The sequence below is a fragment of the Spinacia oleracea genome, chromosome 2 (assembly GCF_020520425.1).
Source record: "Spinacia oleracea cultivar Varoflay chromosome 2, BTI_SOV_V1, whole genome shotgun sequence".
Classification (NCBI taxonomy): domain Eukaryota; kingdom Viridiplantae; phylum Streptophyta; class Magnoliopsida; order Caryophyllales; family Amaranthaceae; genus Spinacia; species Spinacia oleracea.
This window is the reverse complement of record NC_079488.1, coordinates 105,996,662-106,017,661: the sequence shown is the minus strand read 5'-3', so window position 1 is coordinate 106,017,661 and position 21,000 is coordinate 105,996,662. Positions and strand designations below refer to the sequence as shown.

The window sequence follows — 21,000 nt, the reverse complement described above, 5'->3', positions numbered from 1 at the left end:
TTTCCGACAATATCATCGTTTCCGGAGTATTCATTTCTTGCCTGTGACGATCTTAGCTCCCACTGAAACCAAGATCCGTCGGTTCCGAATATTCAAAGATGGAGTATTTAATGCCATCAAATACTTGATCCGTTTACGTACTATTCGTGTGACCCTACGGGTTCAGTCAAGAGTAAGCTGTGGATTAATATCATTAATTCCACTTGAACTGAAGCGGCCTCTAGCTAGGCATTCAGCTCACTTGATCTCACTGAATTATTAACTTGTTAATAAATACTGAACCGCATTTATTAGACTTAACATAGAATGCATACTTGGACCAAGGGCATTATTTCCTTCAAAAACACCTTTATAACCATACCAGATGGAAGTAGAATTCCTGTGACTCATATTGGTTCTGTGGTTTTAAATTCTGACATAACTCTACAGAATGTTTTATATGTTCCAAACTTCAAGTACAACCTTATATCTGTCCACAAATTGTGTCAAGATCTGAAGTGTGAAATTCGATTTACTCATGATCAGTGTTTTGTCTGTTGTCAGAAAGGGAACTTGATTCCTCTTGGTGAAGTGAAATCAGGTCTGTACAATGTGGGAGAATTGCAGCAGAAGAAACAAGAACATGTTTGTAATACAGTTTGTTCTAGTTCTGTAGACAATGCTAAACTTTGGCATTTAAGATTAGGACATCTGCCTTTTAGTCAATTGAAGTTAATAAATCCTAAGTGTGAGGTGAATACTTGTATACAGGATACAATTTGTCAAGTATGTCCTGCTGCTAAACAGACTAGAGTTAGCTTCCCTCACAGTAGTATAAAGACTATTGCTCCTTTTGAGTTGATCCACCTTGATGTATGGGGTCCTCACTCTGTTAAAACACCCTCTGGATGTAATCAATTCTTGACGATTGTAGATGATTACAGCAGATTTACTTGGATACATTTGTTGAAAAATAAGAGTGATTATGTTATTGTCATGACTGATTTTCTTAATATGGTTCAGACACAGTTTGGAGTCATGGTTAAATGCATTAGGTCTGATAATGCTAAAGAGTTGTGTGAAGGGGAAATGAAGAAACTATGCCTAAAGTTTGGAATTATGAATCAAACTAGCTGTAGTGATACACCACAACAAAATGGGGTGGTAGAAAGGAAACACAAACACCTTTTAGAGACAGCCAGAGCTTTGTACATTCAATCCAAAGTACCAGCTAGGTTTTGGGGTGAATGTGTGTTATGTGCTGCATATCTGATCAATAGGATGCCTTTGCAGTCAATCAATCTTGATACCCCACATTTCAGATTATACAAGAAAACCACTGATTTGTCTCACCTAAGAACATTTGGATGTCTGTGTTATGTATCTACAACCAAAGTAGGGAGAACTAAACTGAATCACAGAGCTACACCATGTGTTTTCTTAGGATATTCCACTTCTCAGAAAGGATACAAGGTTATAGAACTTGATACAAACAAACTGTTTGTATCAAGGGATGTTCACTTCCATGAAAAACACTTTCCCTTCCACATTTATCACAAACACAGTTCTTCTGATCATCCCTATATCCATGCCATTTATCTACCTGCTGTCACATCACCTGTAATCTTTGATACACCAGATTTTTCTTCCCCAGAAACCACATTTCCCTCACCTAACTCACCTTCATCTAACTCATCTCCTACCATCCAGCAACATCACAGCTCACCAAACACCATATTTCCTTCACCACACTCAACACCTACATACACTCAACCTGTTTCTCCATCTAGTTCAAACAATGATGCTCTTCATCCCTCATCTAGCCCTTCTGATGTTCCTTCTCCACCTGATTCTCACAGACAAGATACTGTTGAGAATGCTTCTACAATTCCACCACCTAGACAGTCTACAAGAACACACAGAAAACCATCATACCTAGACTCATACCAATGCTACTCATCTGTTCTAGATCCAGAATCCATCATCTCTCCACAGTACACTCAACATTGGTGCAATCTGGTTTCTTTTGACACTTTTCCTGCAGAATTTCAGGCTCTCTTGTCACAACTTTGTGATATTACAGAGCCTTTATCCTATGATGAAGCTGTACAACATCCACTATGGGTGGAAGCCATGCAAAAGGAACTCAATGCACTTGATCATAACTTGACATGGGAACTGGTAAAGTTACCTAAAGGAAAAAAGGCAATTGGGTGCAAGTGGGTATTCAAAATCAAGTTGAAATCAACAGGGGCCCTGGAAAGATGTAAAGCAAGACTTGTTGCAAAGGGGTTCAACCAGAAATATGGAATAGATTATGAAGAGACTTTCAGTCCAGTGGTTAAAATGACAACTGTGAGATGCCTGATTGCTGTTGCAGCAAGCAGAAATTGGCCTCTCTATCAGCTAGATGTCAATAATGCATTTCTCCATGGAGATTTGAAAGAAGAGGTGTACATGCAAGTTCCTGAAGGTGTTGATAATCCTGACAATAAAGTGTGCAAGCTACTCAAATCTATTTATGGCTTAAAACAAGCTTCAAGGCAATGGCATGAGAAACTTCTGACTGCTCTTGAAACACAGGGTTTTATTCAATCCAAGCATGATTACAGTCTGTTTATTCATAGAGAACATGGTCATATCAGCATTGCAGCAGTTTATGTTGATGATATCATTCTTACTGGTACAGATCCCAACAAGCTTGCTGCATTGAAAGCTTATTTGCATCAGGAATTTAGCATCAAGGATTTGGGGAAACTTAATTACTTTCTAGGGATTGAAGTTGGTTATTCAACTGAAGGGATCATCCTTAGTCAAAAGAAGTTTACCAAAGAGTTGCTCAGTGATTGTGGTTTTGACATCACAAAGAAGGCCATAACACCACTTCCAGTGAATGTGAAGTTGACATTGTCTGATGGAGAGTTGTATTCTGACACAGAAAAATACAGATCATTGGTTGGGAAACTTAACTTTCTAACCAACACTAGACCTGATTTGTCCTTTGCAGTTCAGTTACTAAGTCAGTTTCTACAACACCCTAGAGTACCTCACATTGCAGCCTTACATCATACATTAAGGTATCTGGCTCACACTGCAGGGCAAGGAATATTGTTGAAAGCTTCAGATAGTATCAGCTTACAAGCCTTTTCAGACTCAGATTGGGCTTCATGTCCAGATTCTAGAAGGTCCATCACTGGTTATGTGTTACTCTTAGGAGGATCACCAGTCTCATGGAAGTCTAAAAAGCAAAACACAGTCTCAAAGTCATCTGCAGAAGCAGAATACAGGGCAATGGCTGCAGCATCAGCTGAAGTAACTTGGTTGGTTAATTTATTAGAGGATATGGGAGTCATCAATCTCAAACCTATTAGTCTCCACTGTGATAATCAGTCAGCCTTGCATATTGCTAGAAACCCAGTTTTTCATGAAAGAACAAAACATATTGAGATTGATTGTCATTTTACTCGTGACAAAGTGTTGGAAGGGCTACTACATCTTGCATACTTGCCTACTGAAAATCAGCTAGCAGATGTGTTTACCAAACCACTTTCTTCTGCACAGTTTCAACAACTACTGTCCAAGATTGGAACATGTGATGTTCCATCTTGAGGGGGACTGTTAAGCTTATGAGCATCCATCTTGAGGGGGACTGTTAAGCTTATGAGCATTGCATTAACTCAGCTTTGAGCATAAGATCATCTCGTGCAAAACAAGCAATTCACATGAGCTGCCATGCTGGCATATTCTGTTATTGTAGCTCCCTTATTTCTAGGAGTTAGTTGTAACAGTTTTTAGTAGCTTCTAGAATTAGCTTAAGCTATAAAAGGCAAGCACCATTGTAATAATTATTCATTCAGTTTTTGATCAATAAACAAAAACAGCATAAACTCTTTCTTCCAGATTGTTTTTCTTTCCAGATTTTGTCAAATGTTAACATTTCCTTTGATACAATCTCCATCTAAAATTGTACATATATGCAAAATATACCGCGTAAAATTTGTTCAGGAATAATTAGAATTAATTTAGTTTTTGATCACACCACAAAAATTCTTCAATCAAAATTATTGTTAAATATTAACTGATTATAATCACACAAAAGCAATTCTTTTTTTTAGAGGAACTTTGTGAATAGTTTTTTTCCTTAGAAACCTTTTGAATTTATAAGATATAAATATATAATAACGTAATTTTAATTTTTTTTTACTTTAACACGCATTATATGTATCTAAAACTAGTTACCTAGACCGTAACTCGCAAGTCCCAAAAAAAAACACTATGCCCGCATATAGCCCCGTAAAGCCGTAAGTCCAAGTTGTCGAAGATAGAGATAGGCAAATGAATATGTAAACTAACCACTAAACAACTATTCCCTACTTTTGTTTGTTTGTTTGCTTTTATATTTGGGGCATAATGGATAGCTCAATTTGTGCTCTTTCCTACGTACGTACTCCCAATTGATGAATGATGATGTTAATATTATTTTATGCATACAATTGTTACATCATCGTATATTTTTTGACGGCTGCATTAACACATACAGATGTGTAATGCGCTTGGCCTTACGCTTCTGATATGTACGCCGGTCACACATACCTTATACGGACTACGTCCGATCCCTTTGTACAAATATATTGAGGATAACGCAGTTATCCTATATGATAGAATATATTGTTGATAGGACTCCTTGCACGACAAGACAGACATATTTTTTCTTGTACGAAACGACACGACTCCTTGAAACGACATAAACGACAGGACTCCTTGACACGACAAGACAAGCATATAACACTTTTTTCTCTTGTACGAAACGACCGGACTCCTTGAAACGACAGTAACGACAGGACCCCTTGACACGACAAGACAGGCATATGACATTTTTTTTCCTTGTACGAAACGAAAGGTTTCCTTGAAACGACAGTAACGACATGACTCCTTGACACGACAGGACAAACATATGACATATTTTTTTATTTCTCCAATCGCAACGTTCGTGAAACTGCCGTTTCGATTGCGGGAGGGTATTGAGTATAACACAGTTATCCTATATGATATAAGATATATGTTTATATGAATTAGGAAACCTATAAAGAGTAGGAGATCTAGTTTGTATTATAAATAGAGGCGTATGCCCATATATAACAGACAACACAATATTATATTTTTCCTATCAATAATATATTTTATCAAAATACAATGCTTGTGTTGAAAATGCATGTATATGTACGACAATCGCATAAGATATTTTCTTCACATTTTATATAAGATGCACGTCAAGTTAATCACATCGATATACACAACCAATTAAGAAGAACTTAGCCCGAAAAGGTAGACAACTCGCTTTGTGTCAAAGAACTTGGATAGGCCAATGACGACACGTGATTACGTAAATTCCCCATTTAACTCAAACGGTCAATATCGAAAACTGTTACCGTAGTATATACAGAGTGTTAATATTGTAATATCTTAGATATACGGAGTTACCTAATTAACCTCTCTAAATATAATATATATACGGAGTGAATTAATGAGAAGGGCAAAGGATTAGACATTATTTAATATGGTATCATGAGCCTATGTTAAACCCTAATTTTTTCCGCAAAGAGAGCGGAATTCGTGAGCAAAAATCACAAATTCTGGAGTTTGAGAACAACAGTCACTTGATATGAGTACGTGAGTTACTTTGCAATTCCCACTATTACACAAATCTTTATTCTTTGGTATAATTATGGAAAAGGACGATGAAGCACCCAAGCACATACATTGAGTCAGCAGTTATGGCGCATGGATTGTACAGCGTGTCAAGTGATCGAGAGCAACAAATTATGGAGATTCTATTTGTTTGGGTGCCCAATTGACTCTCAATTTTGCCTACAACGCGCCCAAAAGCCCCAAAGGCTACAACAACAACATACAAGCCACTTACCCTTCAAAGGCTAATCAGCCAACCACATGACCCAAGACCTATTAAGTAATAAATGACCTATGGGTCATTTACTATACATTGTACACAAACACTATAAATAGGCCGCCAAGGCTCATACCTCAAGGTACGTCCATTTGATTTCCTTAACACTACTCTCTAGAGAACTCTCTCTAAAATTTGAGCATTGTTCTTAGCTAGGCATCGGAAGGGCTTTTCTCGGAACACCCCCGAGGCCAGTTACTTTGTTCATTGTGCAGGTAAATTCGGACACAACTCACTCAAGCAAGTTAGATCTTCCACATCATGCCTTCATCCGAATACCATTGTTTCAACACCGAAACAATTTGGCGTCGTATGTGGGAAGATATTACAAAGCTTCAAAAAAAAAACACCATTTTTCATCCAAGATGGAAAACATTCACGACTACGAGTCTGACGAATCAAAAGTGCGTCCACAACCAAGTCGGACAACGCACACTCACACGCAGGCAACCTCTAGACCTCTGGTCCCCTCGAGGGAAGAGCTCGCCGCGGCCATAACCATAATGCAAAACTACCTTTCCAACGAAAAGGAGAAAAACCTAAGAAACGACCGCCGCATGCACCAGAGGGTGAGGAGGCATATTCACCTGGAGCCGACGCCGAGTGAGGCACCCTCCAGATCTAACCGAATGCTCCCAGCTATGACAGGAAAACACATGTCGACAAGATGGGATGAGAGCACTTGGAGAACCCAAGAACAAGCCCAAGCTCAACCATAATGGTTCAGGTCGCCCACCCCGCGAACTTTCCAAAGCAATGGAACGACTGCAACTCAACCTACTCGGATCCGAAGTGTAGTGCTCAACAGGCTAAGGCCTTCGGTGCATGAAAGAATTGGTGAAACGAGTAAGTCCGATGAACGACCTGAAACCATAAGGGACAAGGGACAAGGCACAACCATAAGGGACAAGGGCAAGGACGGCGTCATCGTCCTTGCTTTGGCGGATTCTGAGCCACGTCACCTGCGCTAGGCGCAGCTTGCTTTTGGATTTTAGCCGATTAATCCTCTATTTAAGCCCTCATTTCCTAAGCGTTTTGGGTAGCAAATCATAAACACAACATCGTAATTTCAAAATCTGCTATCAAAATCAAAATACAAAATCAAATTCTAAACTACAAATTCCTATACAATTTCAAGTATTTAAGCAATTGGGAGCACTAATCGGATATCCAACCTAATCCTAACTAGGTAATTCTGAATCCCTACTTAAATCTACAATATTTTCTACTATTCTACCTTTCTAAATCCAAAATCCAATGATGTTATCATTAGGGTTCATACCCTTAATTAACTAGGAAAAACTATGCCAAAGGTGTCATCTTTGGGAGGTTTCACTCTTGAAACCCTCTCCAAATGATTGTCCAAAACACCATTTTCATTATGTCATACATGATTCAATCTTTATTCCAAAAATGATTAGTAAAGTTGACACTTTTATTCTAAAAAGTGTTACTTACAACAATCAAACATTTTTTACAAAATCAAAACCCTTTTATGATTCAAGTACGAGTTATGGATTCTATGATGTTTAAGGTTGTTTGTAATCACTTCCTTAAACTAGAATTAATGTCAAGTTATGGAGCATATTAAAGTTGAGATCTTTTTCACATTAAAAGATTTAGACTTTAAGCATTTAGCCTCATAAGTTCAAGATTCAATATTCCAAGTTCGATGTTCAAAGTTCAAATTTCAACAATCAAAATCTAAGACACTTTGTGATGAGCAACTCATCCTGAAGTTGAGATTTTAGAATTGAATCCGTGTCGGACGCACTTATTATTAAGTAGTCGTTTCCGATCTCAAATACAATAATACAATTTCAATATCGCAATTTCAACATCGTCATTTCAATAACGCATTTCAATATCGCACCTTTCAATACCGCATTTCAATATCGTACCTTTCAATACCGCATTTCAATATCGCACCTTTCAATATCGCCTTTCAATATTGCACCTTTATTCTTGCTATTTCAATTTCGCACTCTTTACTCACCTTATTTTAAGGTGATGTGGTGTCGGTTCGAGAAATTATCTACAACTCTTAAGCAATACAGTTTTCAACAATCGTATTTCGAATATTCCATGTTTACACTTTCCAAGGGTACGTTGCAGTTAAGTGTGCTTATTTATGTGGATGACATGATTATCGCAGGAATAGTACATTTGCGCTAGAGAGTTTTAAAGCATATTTGAGTGAATGCTTTAAAATGAAGGATCTGGGGCCCTGAAGTACTTCTTAGGACTGGAGGTGACTCGTAGTAGTCATGGATTTTATTTTTGTCAGAGAAAATATGCTCTGGATATAATATCAGAGACTGGGTTGTTGGGTGCAAAGCTTGCGGATTTTCTGATGGAGCAGAATCATAAACTAGCATTAATAGCAGAAGGGGCAGACTTGGCAAATGGTGAGAAATATAGGCGCTTGATTGGACATATGATTTATTTGGCAGTTAAACGCCCAGATTTGGCATACTCCATACATATTTTGTCACAGTTCATGCAGGCACCAAAAGAGGAACATTGGGAAGCGGCTCTGCGAGTGGTAAGGTACTTGAAAAAGTGCTCGGGTCAAGGTACTCTACTTCGTTCTGACAGTGATTTACAGTTGGAGGGGTGGTGTGACTCGGATTGGGAGAGTTGTCCGTTAACTCGTCGCTCGTTGACTGGTTTGTTTGTATTACTTGGTCTGTCGCCGGTGTCTTGGAAGACCAATAAACAACACATTGTTTCTCGTTTGTCTGCAGAGGAAGAATATCGTTCGATGGCCGCATTGACGTGTGAATTAAAGTGGTTGAAGCAACTACTACGGGATTTGGGAGTATCGCACAAGCAAGGTATGAGTATGTTCTGTGATAGTCGGTGTGCATTGCATATTGCACATAACCCAATGTTTCATGAGCGGACAAAGCACATTGAGTCGGATTGTCATTTTATCCGTGATGCAATCAAGGAGGGAATCATTAGTCCTTCGTATGTATCAACGAAGGTTCAGTTGGCGGATATTTTCACCAAAGTGTCGGGGAAGGCGCAATTTGAGTTTTTCGAGATCTTCATGCTCCACCTTAAGGGGATGTTACGATAGTATATACGGAGTATACGATAGTATATTATGTTAATATTGTAATATCATAGATATACGGAGTTAATTAATGAGAAGAGATTACACATTATTTGACAAAAACACTTGAATTAACATTTGTAAAATCCATATAAAAGAAGTAAAAAGTCCCTTGTTCCTTGTCCTTTTAATTGGGCAAATGTGTTTTTTTGTTACAAAACAAGAGTAAATAAAACATAATAATATGCTCCATCCTTAATTTGCATTATGTGTTTTACTCGAGATAGACACGTACCTGTATTATCAACCTAATATTGTTCAAATGTAATACGGAGTATCATTATATAATGACTACATGGTTTACATTTCAATCAAACTTGGGAGTACGTAAGTGTGGACAACTAGTACAGGAGGCGGGGCAGGGCAATGGGCCGGGAACGATGCAGTGGCGCGACAGGCAATAAGTGGCAGAGTACGTACGTGTTCGTGGTGTGGCCGGGCGTATGGGCGATGTCTTAATTAAATTCCATGACAACTTACAAATAATAAGCACGTGATTTTTGCGGTTGGGGAAGACAATTGAAAAAGAGGTAGTCACAATGTGTAATATGGCAGTGTACTTGCACCACAAGCTGCCCTGGCCCTGGCCCTGGTCGAGGAAGTAAAAATCTCATGTTGTGATGTATCACCAAAAACATAACACCAACAAAGAAACAAAATAGAGAAAAGACAAAACTGCTTGCTGTCATATTTTTTTGGACCGATTATGGATCGTACAAATGATGTAATGGTACAAAAAATGAAATGAAATGGTATTTTTTAAGTAAGAATGGCATTTTGTAAAAAAAACAAATGGTGTTTTGTTAAAAAATGGTACTTGTTTTCTAAAGAATGGTACATTTTAAAAGAAAATGGTACTTGATTTTTAAAGAATGGTACATTGCAAAAGAAAAATGATACTTCATGTCACTTTCTCTCTCCTCTTTTTCTGTCATTCTCTTCTCTTTTATTTATTAATTTTGTCCTTTTCCTATTGTCCTACTCATTTTGTCATATTCCTAATTTGTTTGATATTGGTGTAAATTTACGAAAATAACTCTATGAGGTATTACTGCCGCTACGCCAACCTCAGCCCTGGTCCCTTCCGTTGGAGGTTTCAAATCAGAACCCATTAGCTAGCCAATATATATCCCGCAACGATGATTACCAAAAAAAATTATTATTATTATTATTATTATTTTTTTTTTTTTTGTTTTTTTTTTTTTTTTTGAAGTATTTGAGATATGAGAAGGTATATAATGTATTCACCATAAGATCCAAAATAATTGTAATCACCATTCACCAATAATTGTAATCACCATTCGCCAAATAGACGGCTCGGTTACTTAAATAGCTGTCGCTTATCACTATGGCCGTGTTTCGGCGGCAGCGATTTAAGTAACAGAGTCGTCTATTTGTACCATTTGAGATATCACGTTCAATAATGCACAAATTTAACTACTGCTATCATCTCTCACTTTACAGTAATAAAGTTATAAAAATTTAACTTTTTAAAAGTATATTTCGAGACAAATCTAACGAGATCACATGTCAGTATAACTCATAAAAATGATCATATAAGTGCATGTAAATAGTGCGAAAATATAAATTGTGCAATTATTAAAAAACACAGAAAATATATACGTATTACTCTATATGTTTTCAAGAAGATTGACTTCTTTGTAAATAAATAATGCTAGTAGTCTCGATCAATTGTCAAAAATTACGCATGACATTGTATGTTTGAAAACTAGAAATGGATAACGCTATATGAATAGCATAGATAAGATAAGCATGATATAGGGTCGTGATCATTTTAACAGTGATTTCATTTAGAAGCCAACAATTATTTTGTTTATGCCAAATTTCGTCTAGGGGCGATCTTTGGCTTAGGTCGACACTAACTAAGCAAGAGTTAAATAAAGGAAGACAAAAAGAGACACGATACAGAGAAGTGTTGACGCGGAAAACCCAGGAATAAGGTAAAAAACCGCGGATAGCTATGAGGCTATCAATCCACTAAGTTTCCTATATGATTGTTTGTATATTATTCTAGAAATCAATGTAGCAAAACTAAAGAACGAATACAAGAGTAATATGAATGCTTTAATGGCTTGAGAGTATGAGAGCTTGAGTTAACGTGCCCTTCGCTTGTCTTCGTCTTCGTCCTTTTATAGGAGATTTCCAACGGTCTAGTTGGTTGAGAGAATCCCACAAAGATAGGGATATCTTTGTCACACGTCTCTTTGGTCTTCAACTACCTCCACGTTTCTCGCGCATGTCTTGGACTCGTTCCTGCTATCATGACGGCGCTGCCCATCATGGGCTTTAGGTTAACTTATCTTTATCGGCCTGTCCAGAGATGACGCGTCTCTGCTGCTTGCGCGTTGTCGCCTGTCCTTCGTCGTCTATGCCTCGTCATACGACGCTACGTCGGACGTATCTCCCTGGAACTATGCTTACCTGCGACACGACAGAACCTGGTTGACACAACATGATCAAACGTTAGTGCAGTTATGTCGTTAGTCCAAAAAGTGGGATAACAGTTTGCCCCCAATTGTGAATTTGCGGAGTCATACAGAGCGAAAGAAACAATTCAAATTTAAAAAATAAAAAACCGTCTTCAACTTCCTAGTTCGTGGGACAAAACCGTTCAGAATTCCAGAGTAATAAATATCGATTCGCGACATGCAATAAAGTTCTTCACACCAAGATTTTTCAAAAAAAATTCTAGATCTGAAAGCAGGAGAGAGAAGAGGGAGAAAGTGAAGTCGATTTTCGCACTGAATTTGCCCGATTTCAGGTAAAATTTGTTTTCTTTTCTCGATTTTCTTGTAGAATTCTGTAAGTGAGATGGGTAGATCTAAGTCGGTTGTGGTGAAAGGAAAGGGGGAGTCGGGATCCACTCGGGTTAAGTCCCTTAACCCGATATATTCTACTGTGGTGGACCCGGCGGCGTTTGTTGAACTTGCTGGTTTGCTGCCGTCGGCGGAAGTGAAGATTCCCGGCTCGGACGAGGAGGCCTTTGACTGTCCAGAGGGGTATGTAGTTATGTACGAGTATCCGTTCACAATTGGTTTCAAATTCCCTTTCACTCCTCTAGTTAGGTCCTTTATCGAGGTTTTCCATTTGAGCCCGGGTCAGTTGATGCCCCAGATATGGCGGGTTTTCACGGTGGTGCATGGAGTCACTGCAAACTGGCGAGCGCCGTTTGATCTGTCTGACTTGATGTATACATACGACCTAGCGCTGCAGAAGTGTTGTAGGCAGTGGCGGACCTTGAACGGTTTTACGAGGGGGGCCGGTAGAAAAAATTAAGCAATATACTATGTAATTATACAATTATATACAAATTTTAGGGGGGGCCGTAACTAAAAATACACTACAAAATTTTCCGGCCGGGGGGGCCAGGCCCACCCCAGCCACACCCAAGATCCGCCCCTGGTTGTAGGTATACCTTGGTCACGAAGAAGGGGAAGACGAACTTAGGTGTCGATTTAGGTGTGAACGACAGGGGTTGGCAGAGTCGTTTTGTCTTCGTAGGCAAAGATTCTCTGGGAGATAAAGGGCGGTTTCTGGTCGAGGGATGGACGACGGAAGGTAAATGTGGTGTTTTGTCTTTGTTTCTCATCGTTTAACTGAACGTCGCCTTACTTGGTTTTGTTTTGCAGTTGTCAAGGCGTCGTCGTTGACTGAGTTGAACGCTGATTCTGAGGATAAGTATCAGAAATTTTTGGGTTACTCTGTCGAGGATAGGTCTTTTAGTCGCGACGGGGAGTTTTTAGACGAGCAAGAGGTGAATCAGTCAGGCGACGTCGCCGAGGAGGAGGAAGTAGACGAGGAATCAGGTCAACTGACTCGTCGTCGGAAAAGGTTGGATTTGCTTGAAGAGGTAGTGGCAAACTCGTCGTCCGCCGAAGGTGAAGTAGGCGATATGGCTGACAACTCAGGTATTTTGACGTTTGTTTATTTTTGGGGTTGTATATATTTTTTGTTTTTGCTTTGGGTAGTGTTTGACCTTGACCTTTTATATTGAGTGTAGAGCTCACTTTGTCGTCTAGGCCTGTGTCGAGGATGTCTCAGAGCGAGATTCAGGAGCGTGCGAGGAAGCGATTGAGGTCGTCCTCGACTTCTGGTGGACAAGGTATGACGGTCGTACCTCGGTTTTCTGCGATAGGCTCGTCGGCTGAGACGCCTGTCGTCATAGGAGTCGAAGGTTTTCATCCGATTGCTTCGTCGTCGCCTCCGCAGCCGTTCAAGGCGTCGTCTGCTGCTGTCGACGTTGGTAAAGTGTTTGCTTCGTCGGCCAAGAAGCGTCCTGCTGAGAAGAATCCCGTCGAGGATACGATTATTACTTTGCCCCCAAGCTTCTTGGGTGATGAAGAGGCGTCTGTTATATGGCCTTTCGCTCATCGTTTGATCTTGCCTACGACGTATCGACGATATCACGAGGTGGATCCTCTTCCTGTCGCGTCGGACGCCGCTGAACTTAGGCTGCTGGTGAGTTTTATTTAATTTTTTCTTCTTTTCTTTTTTTGTTTGCAAAAGATGTGTGTTGTGTAAATCTGTTCTGGCATTGGTTTTGCGCAGGCATCGCAGGCTGCCTTGGCTGTGCGTAGGCAATGTTCGTTGCTGTGCGACGAGGTGACGAATGCGAGGCAGCTGGCGGCGATGGAGAAGAAGGCGGACGTGTCGTGGGAGGCGAAGTGGAAGGCTGCTGAGAAGAAGGTCGTGGACCTCGCTGCGGTGGTTAAGGCCAAGGGTGATCAGTTGAAGGGTAAGGATAAGCAGTTAGCCGACGCGGCTAAAGATTTGGAGAAGGTGAAGGGAGAGTTGGCCTCGACGACGGAGGAGTTAGATGGATTGAGGAGCTTGTACGACGCCCTGCAAGAGGAGGCGAAAGACGTCGAGGCTCTCGCTATATGGAGGACGCGGGCGCAAATGATGTACTCCTGCTTGATTGGGGAGACTAGCATTTGGCCGTGTCAGAAGGAGGTGGACGACTACCTGGCCAATGGCGGTACCATGGCTGATCTGTCGGTGCCCGTGGTGGATTCGGAAGAGTTGGCGAAGACGGCTGACACCGCCAGTACTGAGGCGACAGAGGTGGACGCTGCTTTGTTGGTGGAGGACGTGCTTGTTCTGGAGCAAGAGGGGGAGGTGTTAGCCGTTGGGCGCGAAGAGGAGGCTCTTGTCGTCGTTCCTCAAGGCGAGGCGTTGGACGTGGCGTCGGTGGAGGTGCCAGTCGTGACTGACGCCGTCGTGCCCCCAAAGAAGGAGTCGGAGCAGGAGGTCGTGGCCTCTACTCAGGAAGAAGGGATGTAATAGTTTGTAGTTTTTGAATTTCTGTTGGTTTTTGTGTTTTGTTTGTGAATTTCTTTACTCGTCGTCGATGGCGACGACGAGGTGGTTTGGATGACTTGTGTTTTGTTTTCGTGTTTTGGATGTCGTGGCCTCAGGGGTCGCGCAATTTGTATTTTGCTATATAAGTGTGTTCCTCTCTTTTTCTTACTCGTACGTTTTTTGTGACTTTTGTGTTTCGAAGCTTTTGTCGTGCGTCGTGTGTCATGTGTTTTACGGGTAACAAATATTGAAATGGTGGCATTACATGTATGTAAAACAGTACCTGCGTCGGTTGCTCGTTGTTAATCACTTGGGATTCATTTTCTGTCGTGCGTCGTGTGTTATCTTCTGCAAAGAAAACATGGGTTGCTAGGAGGATTGGCCGTTGGGGATGCCAACGGCCCTCCGATGCCTAAGTCAGTAACAATTCCAAACAAATAAAGCGACAAAAAGTAACGAAGAAGGTAGAAACGATGGTACGACAACTGATAAAATTGGCTACGACGGATATTTTAAAAGTGATAGAGTTTAAGATGTGTAGCGTTCCAGCTTCGGGGGACCGACTTGCCGTCTTTGGTGACGAGCCTGTATGCCCCCTTTCCGACGATTTTATCGAACAAGTATGGTCCTTCCCAAGCTGGCGCGAGTTTACCTGCGTTTAATTCTTTTGTGTTTTGGAACACTTTGCGCAACACCCAGTCGCCCTCCTTGAACACTTTTACTTTGACGTTTTTGTTGAAGCATTTTGCCACAATCTGTTGTTGCGACGCCATTCTTATCAACGCTGCTTCTCTGAAGTCTTCTGTGTTGTCGAGATTTTCACTAAGTTCGACGTCGTTCTGCTCTGGCGTCATGAGTCCATATCGTGCACTGGGCAGCGTCACTTCAGGGGGTAGTACTGCTTCGCACCCATAAACGAGTGAGAAGGGAGTCTGTCCCGTCGCCGTCCTAGGCGTCGTCCTGTTGGCCCATAGGATGGATGGCAGCTCTTCTACCCATCGTCCCTTCTTATCATCCAGCCGCTTTTTTAGCGATGCGATGATTGTTTTGTTGCTGGACTCCGCCTGTCCATTTGCTTGGGGGTATCTTGGCGTTGACGTCTTTAGCTCAATGTTCCACGTCTTGCAGAAAGCCCTAGTCTTGTCGCTGATGAATTGGGATCCGTTGTCGCATATGATTTCTGATGGCACTCTGAATCTACATATAATGTTAGTCCATATGAACGAACATACCTCTTTGTCTCTTACCTGTTGGAACGCACCTGCTTCTATCCACTTAGAAAAATAATCTGTTAGAGCTGGCATGAAGACCTTTTGTCCTGGGGCGACGGGTAATTTACCTACGATGTCCATTCCCCATTTCATGAAAGGCCACGGAGTTAAGGTGGGGTGTAAGAATTCAGATGGTTTATGTGTCATACCTGCGTGTCGTTGACATTTGTCGCACTTAGCTACGTACCTCATTGCGTCTTTGAGCATCGTTGGCCAATAGTATCCGTTTCTTTTGATTCTGGTTGACAGGCTTCGTCCTCCTTCATGTCCGCCGCATTCTCCTTCGTGGTATTGCTTTTGTAGTCTTTCCCATTCTGTTTTTTCTGCGCATCGCATCAACATTCCGTTCGCTGATCTTTTAAATAGTATACCCTGCAAAATAACATATCGTGAAGCTTTGAAAAGTATTTTCCTGGCCTCGAGCTTGTCGTCGGGTAGGGTTTCATGTGTTAGGTAGTCGAGGATGGTCTTGGTCCAGCTGTCAGTGTTTGTGGCTGATAGGACGAGGCTGGCATCTTGTGGTATGTCTTTTTCAATAGCGGGTGACAATAGGTGTACTAGAGGTATGGTCGAGAATGGTGACTTCCTGAGTGCGGATCCTAGATTGGCAAGGGCGTCGGCTTGCGTGTTCAAGTCTCGTGGCACTTGTTTAATGGAGAGGGGTTTGAATTTGGAGGCTAGCTTTTTTGTTTTTTCGAGGTATAAGGTCATTTTCAGGTCTTTAGCCTCATAGTCGCCGTTGATCTGGTTGACGATTAATTGTGAGTCGCTAAAGATGTTGAGTCCGCTTGCCCCCAATTCTTCAGCTAGCGTCAATCCGGCGATTAACGCCTCGTATTCTGCTTCGTTGTTTGTCGCTTTGAAATCGCAGCATATGGCTTGTGCTATCATGTCCCCTTGTGGTGACTTTAGCACGACGCCTAGACCTGCACCGCGAAAGTTAGACGAACCGTCGACGAAGAGCGTCCATACCTCTTCTACGTTATTGATGAGTTTAACTTCGTCGTCCGCTATTTTCTCCAAGTCGGGGCTAAAGTCTGCCACAAAGTCTACTAGGGCCTGCGATTTCACCGCCGTTCTTGGTTGGTATTTGATGTCGAAGCTTCCTAGCGCCATCGTCCATTTCTCCATTCGACCTGTTAGTTCTGGTCTACGCATCACAGACTTGATTGGATAATTAGTCAGCACCACTATTTGGTAAGTTTCGAAATAATGCCTTAGTTTTCTAGCTGCAGTAACGAGTGCTAAAACGAGTTTTTTGAGGGAGGAATACCTGGTTTTCGCTTCTAGTAGCGACTTACTTATGTAGTAAATAGGTAGCTGCTGCGTTTCGTCTTCTCGAGCTAGGACCGCGCTGACTGCTGTGGAGCTGACAGCTAGGTACAGTTGTAGGACTTCGCCTTCTTTGGGTTTGGACAGGAGGGGTGGCGACATCATGTATTTTTTGAGGTTTTGCAAGGCTGCTTCGTGGTCGTCGGACCAGTTAAAACCTTTGTTTTTGCGCAAGACGTCGTAGAATAGACGACACTTGTCCGACGACCGCGAGATAAAACGATTTAGCGCCGCCACTCTTCCTGTCAAGCGATGTACCTCTTTTATATTCCTGGGGGATTGAATGTTGATGATTGCGCGCACCTGGTCGGGGCTAGCCTCGATTGCTCTTTGGGTGACGATGTAACCTAAGAATTTCCCTGCAGACACTCCGAAAGAACATTTAGTTGGGTTAAGTTTCAAACCATTTTCCTCAATATGTCGAAGGATTGTCGTAGGTGTTCGACATGGTCGTCGGCCTTCCTTGATTTTACTAGCATGTCGTCGATGTAGACCTCCATCGTGTCTCCAAGTTGGTCTTTGAACATTTTGTTGACCAATCGTTGGTACGTCGCACCTGCATTTTTAAGACCAAAAGGCATGACTTTATAACAATAAATTCCTCTGTCTGTTACAAAAGATGTTTTCTCCTGGTCGTCTGGGTGCATGAGGATCTGGTTGTATCCGGAGTAGGCGTCCATAAATGTTAGTAGCTCGTGTCCAGCAGTGGCGTCGACCAGGGCGTCGATGTGCGGCAGCGGGAATGGGTCTTTAGGGCATGCTTTGTTGATGTATGTGAAATCGATACAGACTCTCCACTTTCCGTTCTTTTTACTGACGACGACGACGTTTGCTAACCAATCTGGATACTTGACTTCTCTGATTTTCCCGGAGTCTGTCAGTTTTTGGACCTCTTCGTCTATGATTTTATTTCTCTCAGGTGCGAATTTTCGTCGTTTCTGCTTCACTGGCTTAAAGTTGGGGTCGACATTGAGTTTGTGGGTGATGACGTCTGGACTGATTCCTGTCATGTCCTCGTGCGACCAAGCAAAGCAGTCCGAGTTTTCTCTTAGGAATGACATTATCTGACTTCTGATGTTGTCAGGCAGCGACGCTCCGTTCCTTACTACTTGGTATGGGTTTGCCTGATCTAGTATAATCTCATCGATCTGTTGGTCGTCGGGGTCGTCTACCGTCGACCCTGGCTGTAATTGCTAGATGGATGACTTTGATGGTTTCAGCGCCGTTTCATAACATTTCTTTGCGTCCCTTTGTTGTCTTTTGATTTCCATGACTCCCCATTTGGTTGGGAACTTGATTGACTGGTGGTATGTCGACGGCACCGCCTTCATTTTGTGGATCCATGGTCGTCCCAAAATGACGTTGTATGCTGATGGGCAGTCGACGACGTTGAACTTGGTCATCATATTAACACTTTCTGCGTACGTGGGCAGCGATATCTCTCCTACTGTTCGTAGCGATTCTCCACTGAATCCTACTAGGACTGTCGACCTTCTGATTATACTCTTTTCGTCTAGTCCCATTTCCTGCAGAGCCTCTAGGAACAATACGTTTGCTGAACTGCCGTTGTCGATCAATATCCTTTTGATGAGAGCATTGCCTATTGGGAGTGATATGACTAGCCCGTCATGATGTTCCTGTAGTGTGTCGGTTGAATCTGAGTCGTCGAAGGTTATTATCATCGCTGCTAATGACTTGTCGAGTGCTACTTCGTCTTCGGTCTGCCCCTCTTTGACGGCTTCAGATTCGCCCCTGTTGATTTTTTTAGCTGCAGAAGAAGTTAGTCCACATATATCTGAACCACCAGAAATAACGTTTACCACTTTTTCGAACGTGGGTGGGGCCGGTCGGTCGCCGCTTGGTGCTGGGTTGGGTTGGGAGTTGTTATCCTTGTTGTACGTCTCGTTTCCTTTGTCGCTCAGTAGGTCCTTCAGGTGGCCTCTTTTCAATAGATACGCCACCTCCTTTTTGAGGGAGATGCATTCCTCGGTTGTGTGGCCATTGTCGCGGTGGAAGTCGCACCACCTGCTCATGTCCTTCGTAGAGTCTGGTCTGTCGCTCTTCTTAGGCCATCTGACGGTACCACCTACACTTTGAAGGGCGTTCACCAGGCCTCCGATGTCGACGTTGAAGCCATACTCGGAGATGGGGGGATAAACGACCCGTTCATTCCTGTAAACACTGTTAGTATCATCATATTGATTGACATTTTGTACCTGATTCTGGCGGTTGTATGGTTGGTGTCTCCAGCTGTTGTTCCTTGGGGTGTACGACCTCCTGTCGCTGCTGCCCCCTGCTGGTCGCTGAGAAACCATTAGTGTAATCTCGTCGTCTTCAATCCGCATTTGGGCAGTGGCCCTCGATCTGACCTCTTCGAAGGTTGCACATGGATATTTGGTTAGTTCTCGGTACAGCTCGGAGTTGGGGACGAGACCTCTCTTGAATGCTTCGATGGCTGTCCTGACATCACAGTTTTTTATACTAATTTTCTCACAATTAAAACGGTTAAAATAATCGCGTACCGACTCGGTAGGTCCTTGGACCAACCGATAGAGGTCACTTGTTTGTTTCTCCAACTGGCGACTGCTGGCAAATTGTTGGTAGAAGGCGTTGATGAGGTCGGACAGGCAGAAGATGGATCCAGGTGTTATGTTCATGAGCCATTCCAGGGCTGCTCCGTCGAGGGTTCCTCCGAAGGATTTGCACATGACGGGCTCGACCAGGTCGTAGGGGATGCCGATCTGCCACATTCGCTGCTTGTAGAAGTTGACGTGTCTGTACGGATCAGATGTTCCGTCGTACAGGATGGTCCAGGTAGGGAGTCGGAGCTGGTGTGGTACCGTCACCCTAGCGATCGCTTCACAGAACGGCGATGCTGCATACCCGTCGGTCGGTTCGGTTTCCACGGGCGTGGGTGCCCCCGGCAGTTTGGTCATCAACTTCATCATCAACGAGCATCGCTTCTTCATGTGAGTTTCCATCTTATTTAGGCGCTTGGTGACGGGGTCCAGTGTTGCTTCATCCTCTCCCCATGTGGCTCCTCGCCGTCGGACAGGTCCTCGGAGTCGTCAGTCATCTCGAATATCAACTTCTTCGGTTTTGCACCTGGCTTGTAACGCGATTGATACTTGGTACTTTTCACGGATTCGAGCTCCTTCTGGAGGTTTTCAATGGAGGCCCTTTCTTGGGCCAGCTCTGCTTGGGCCTTCTCGTAGGCCGCTTTCATCTCTGCGAGCGTCATCTCTTCAGTAGTCATGGTGTGTAGGGTGATTTTGTGTGAAACCTAGTTAATGTCCCCACAGACGGCGCCAAACTGTTTATGCCAAATTTCGTCTAGGGGCGATCTTTGGCTTAGGTCGACACTAACTAAGCAAGAGTTAAATAAAGGAAGACAAAAAGAGACACGACACAGAGAAGTGTTGACGCGGAAAACCCAGGAATAAGGTAAAAAACCGCGGATAGCTATGAGGCTATCAATCCACTAAGTTTCCTATATGATTGTTTGTATATTATTCTAGAAATCAATGTAGCAAAACTAAAGAACGAATACAAGAGTAATATGAATGCTTTAATGGCTTGAGAGTATGAGAGCTTGAGTTAACGTGCCCTTCGCTTGTCTTCGTCTTCGTCCTTTTGTAGGAGATTTCCAACGGTCTAGTTGGTTGAGAGAATCCCACAAAGACAGGGATATCTTTGTCACACGTCTCTTTGGTCTTCAACTACCTCCACGTTTCTCGCGCATGTCTTGGACTCGTTCCTGCTATCATGACGGCGCTGCCCATCATGGGCTTTAGGTTAACTTATCTTTATCGGCTTGTCCAGAGATGACGCGTCTCTGCTGCTTGCGCGTTGTCGCCTGTCCTTCGTCGTCTATGTCTCGTCATACGACGCTACGTCGGACGTATCTCCCTGGAACTATGCTTACCCGCGACACGACAGAACCTGGTTGACACGACATGATCAAACGTTAGTGCAATTATGTCGTTAGTCCAAAAAGTGGGATAACAATT

General features: G+C 42.5%; 2 protein-coding genes across 2 annotated transcripts; both read right to left on the bottom strand.

Moving 5' to 3' along the window:
* Positions 1-15,489: 15,489 nt before the first annotated feature.
* On the bottom strand, positions 15,490-18,000 carry LOC130467696 (uncharacterized). The gene is made up of 3 exons (XM_056836288.1): positions 17,805-18,000; positions 15,649-17,349; positions 15,490-15,584 (listed from the first exon to the last, which is right to left on the bottom strand). Exons 1-3 carry the CDS (start codon positions 17,998-18,000, stop codon positions 15,490-15,492), a joined length of 1,992 nt encoding a protein of 663 aa, XP_056692266.1.
* A 183-nt stretch (positions 18,001-18,183) lies between these two features.
* Positions 18,184-19,971, bottom strand: LOC110804488 (uncharacterized). Its single transcript, XM_056836287.1, has one exon. It carries the CDS (start codon positions 19,969-19,971, stop codon positions 18,184-18,186), a length of 1,788 nt encoding a protein of 595 aa, XP_056692265.1.
* Positions 19,972-21,000: the final 1,029 nt, after the last annotated feature.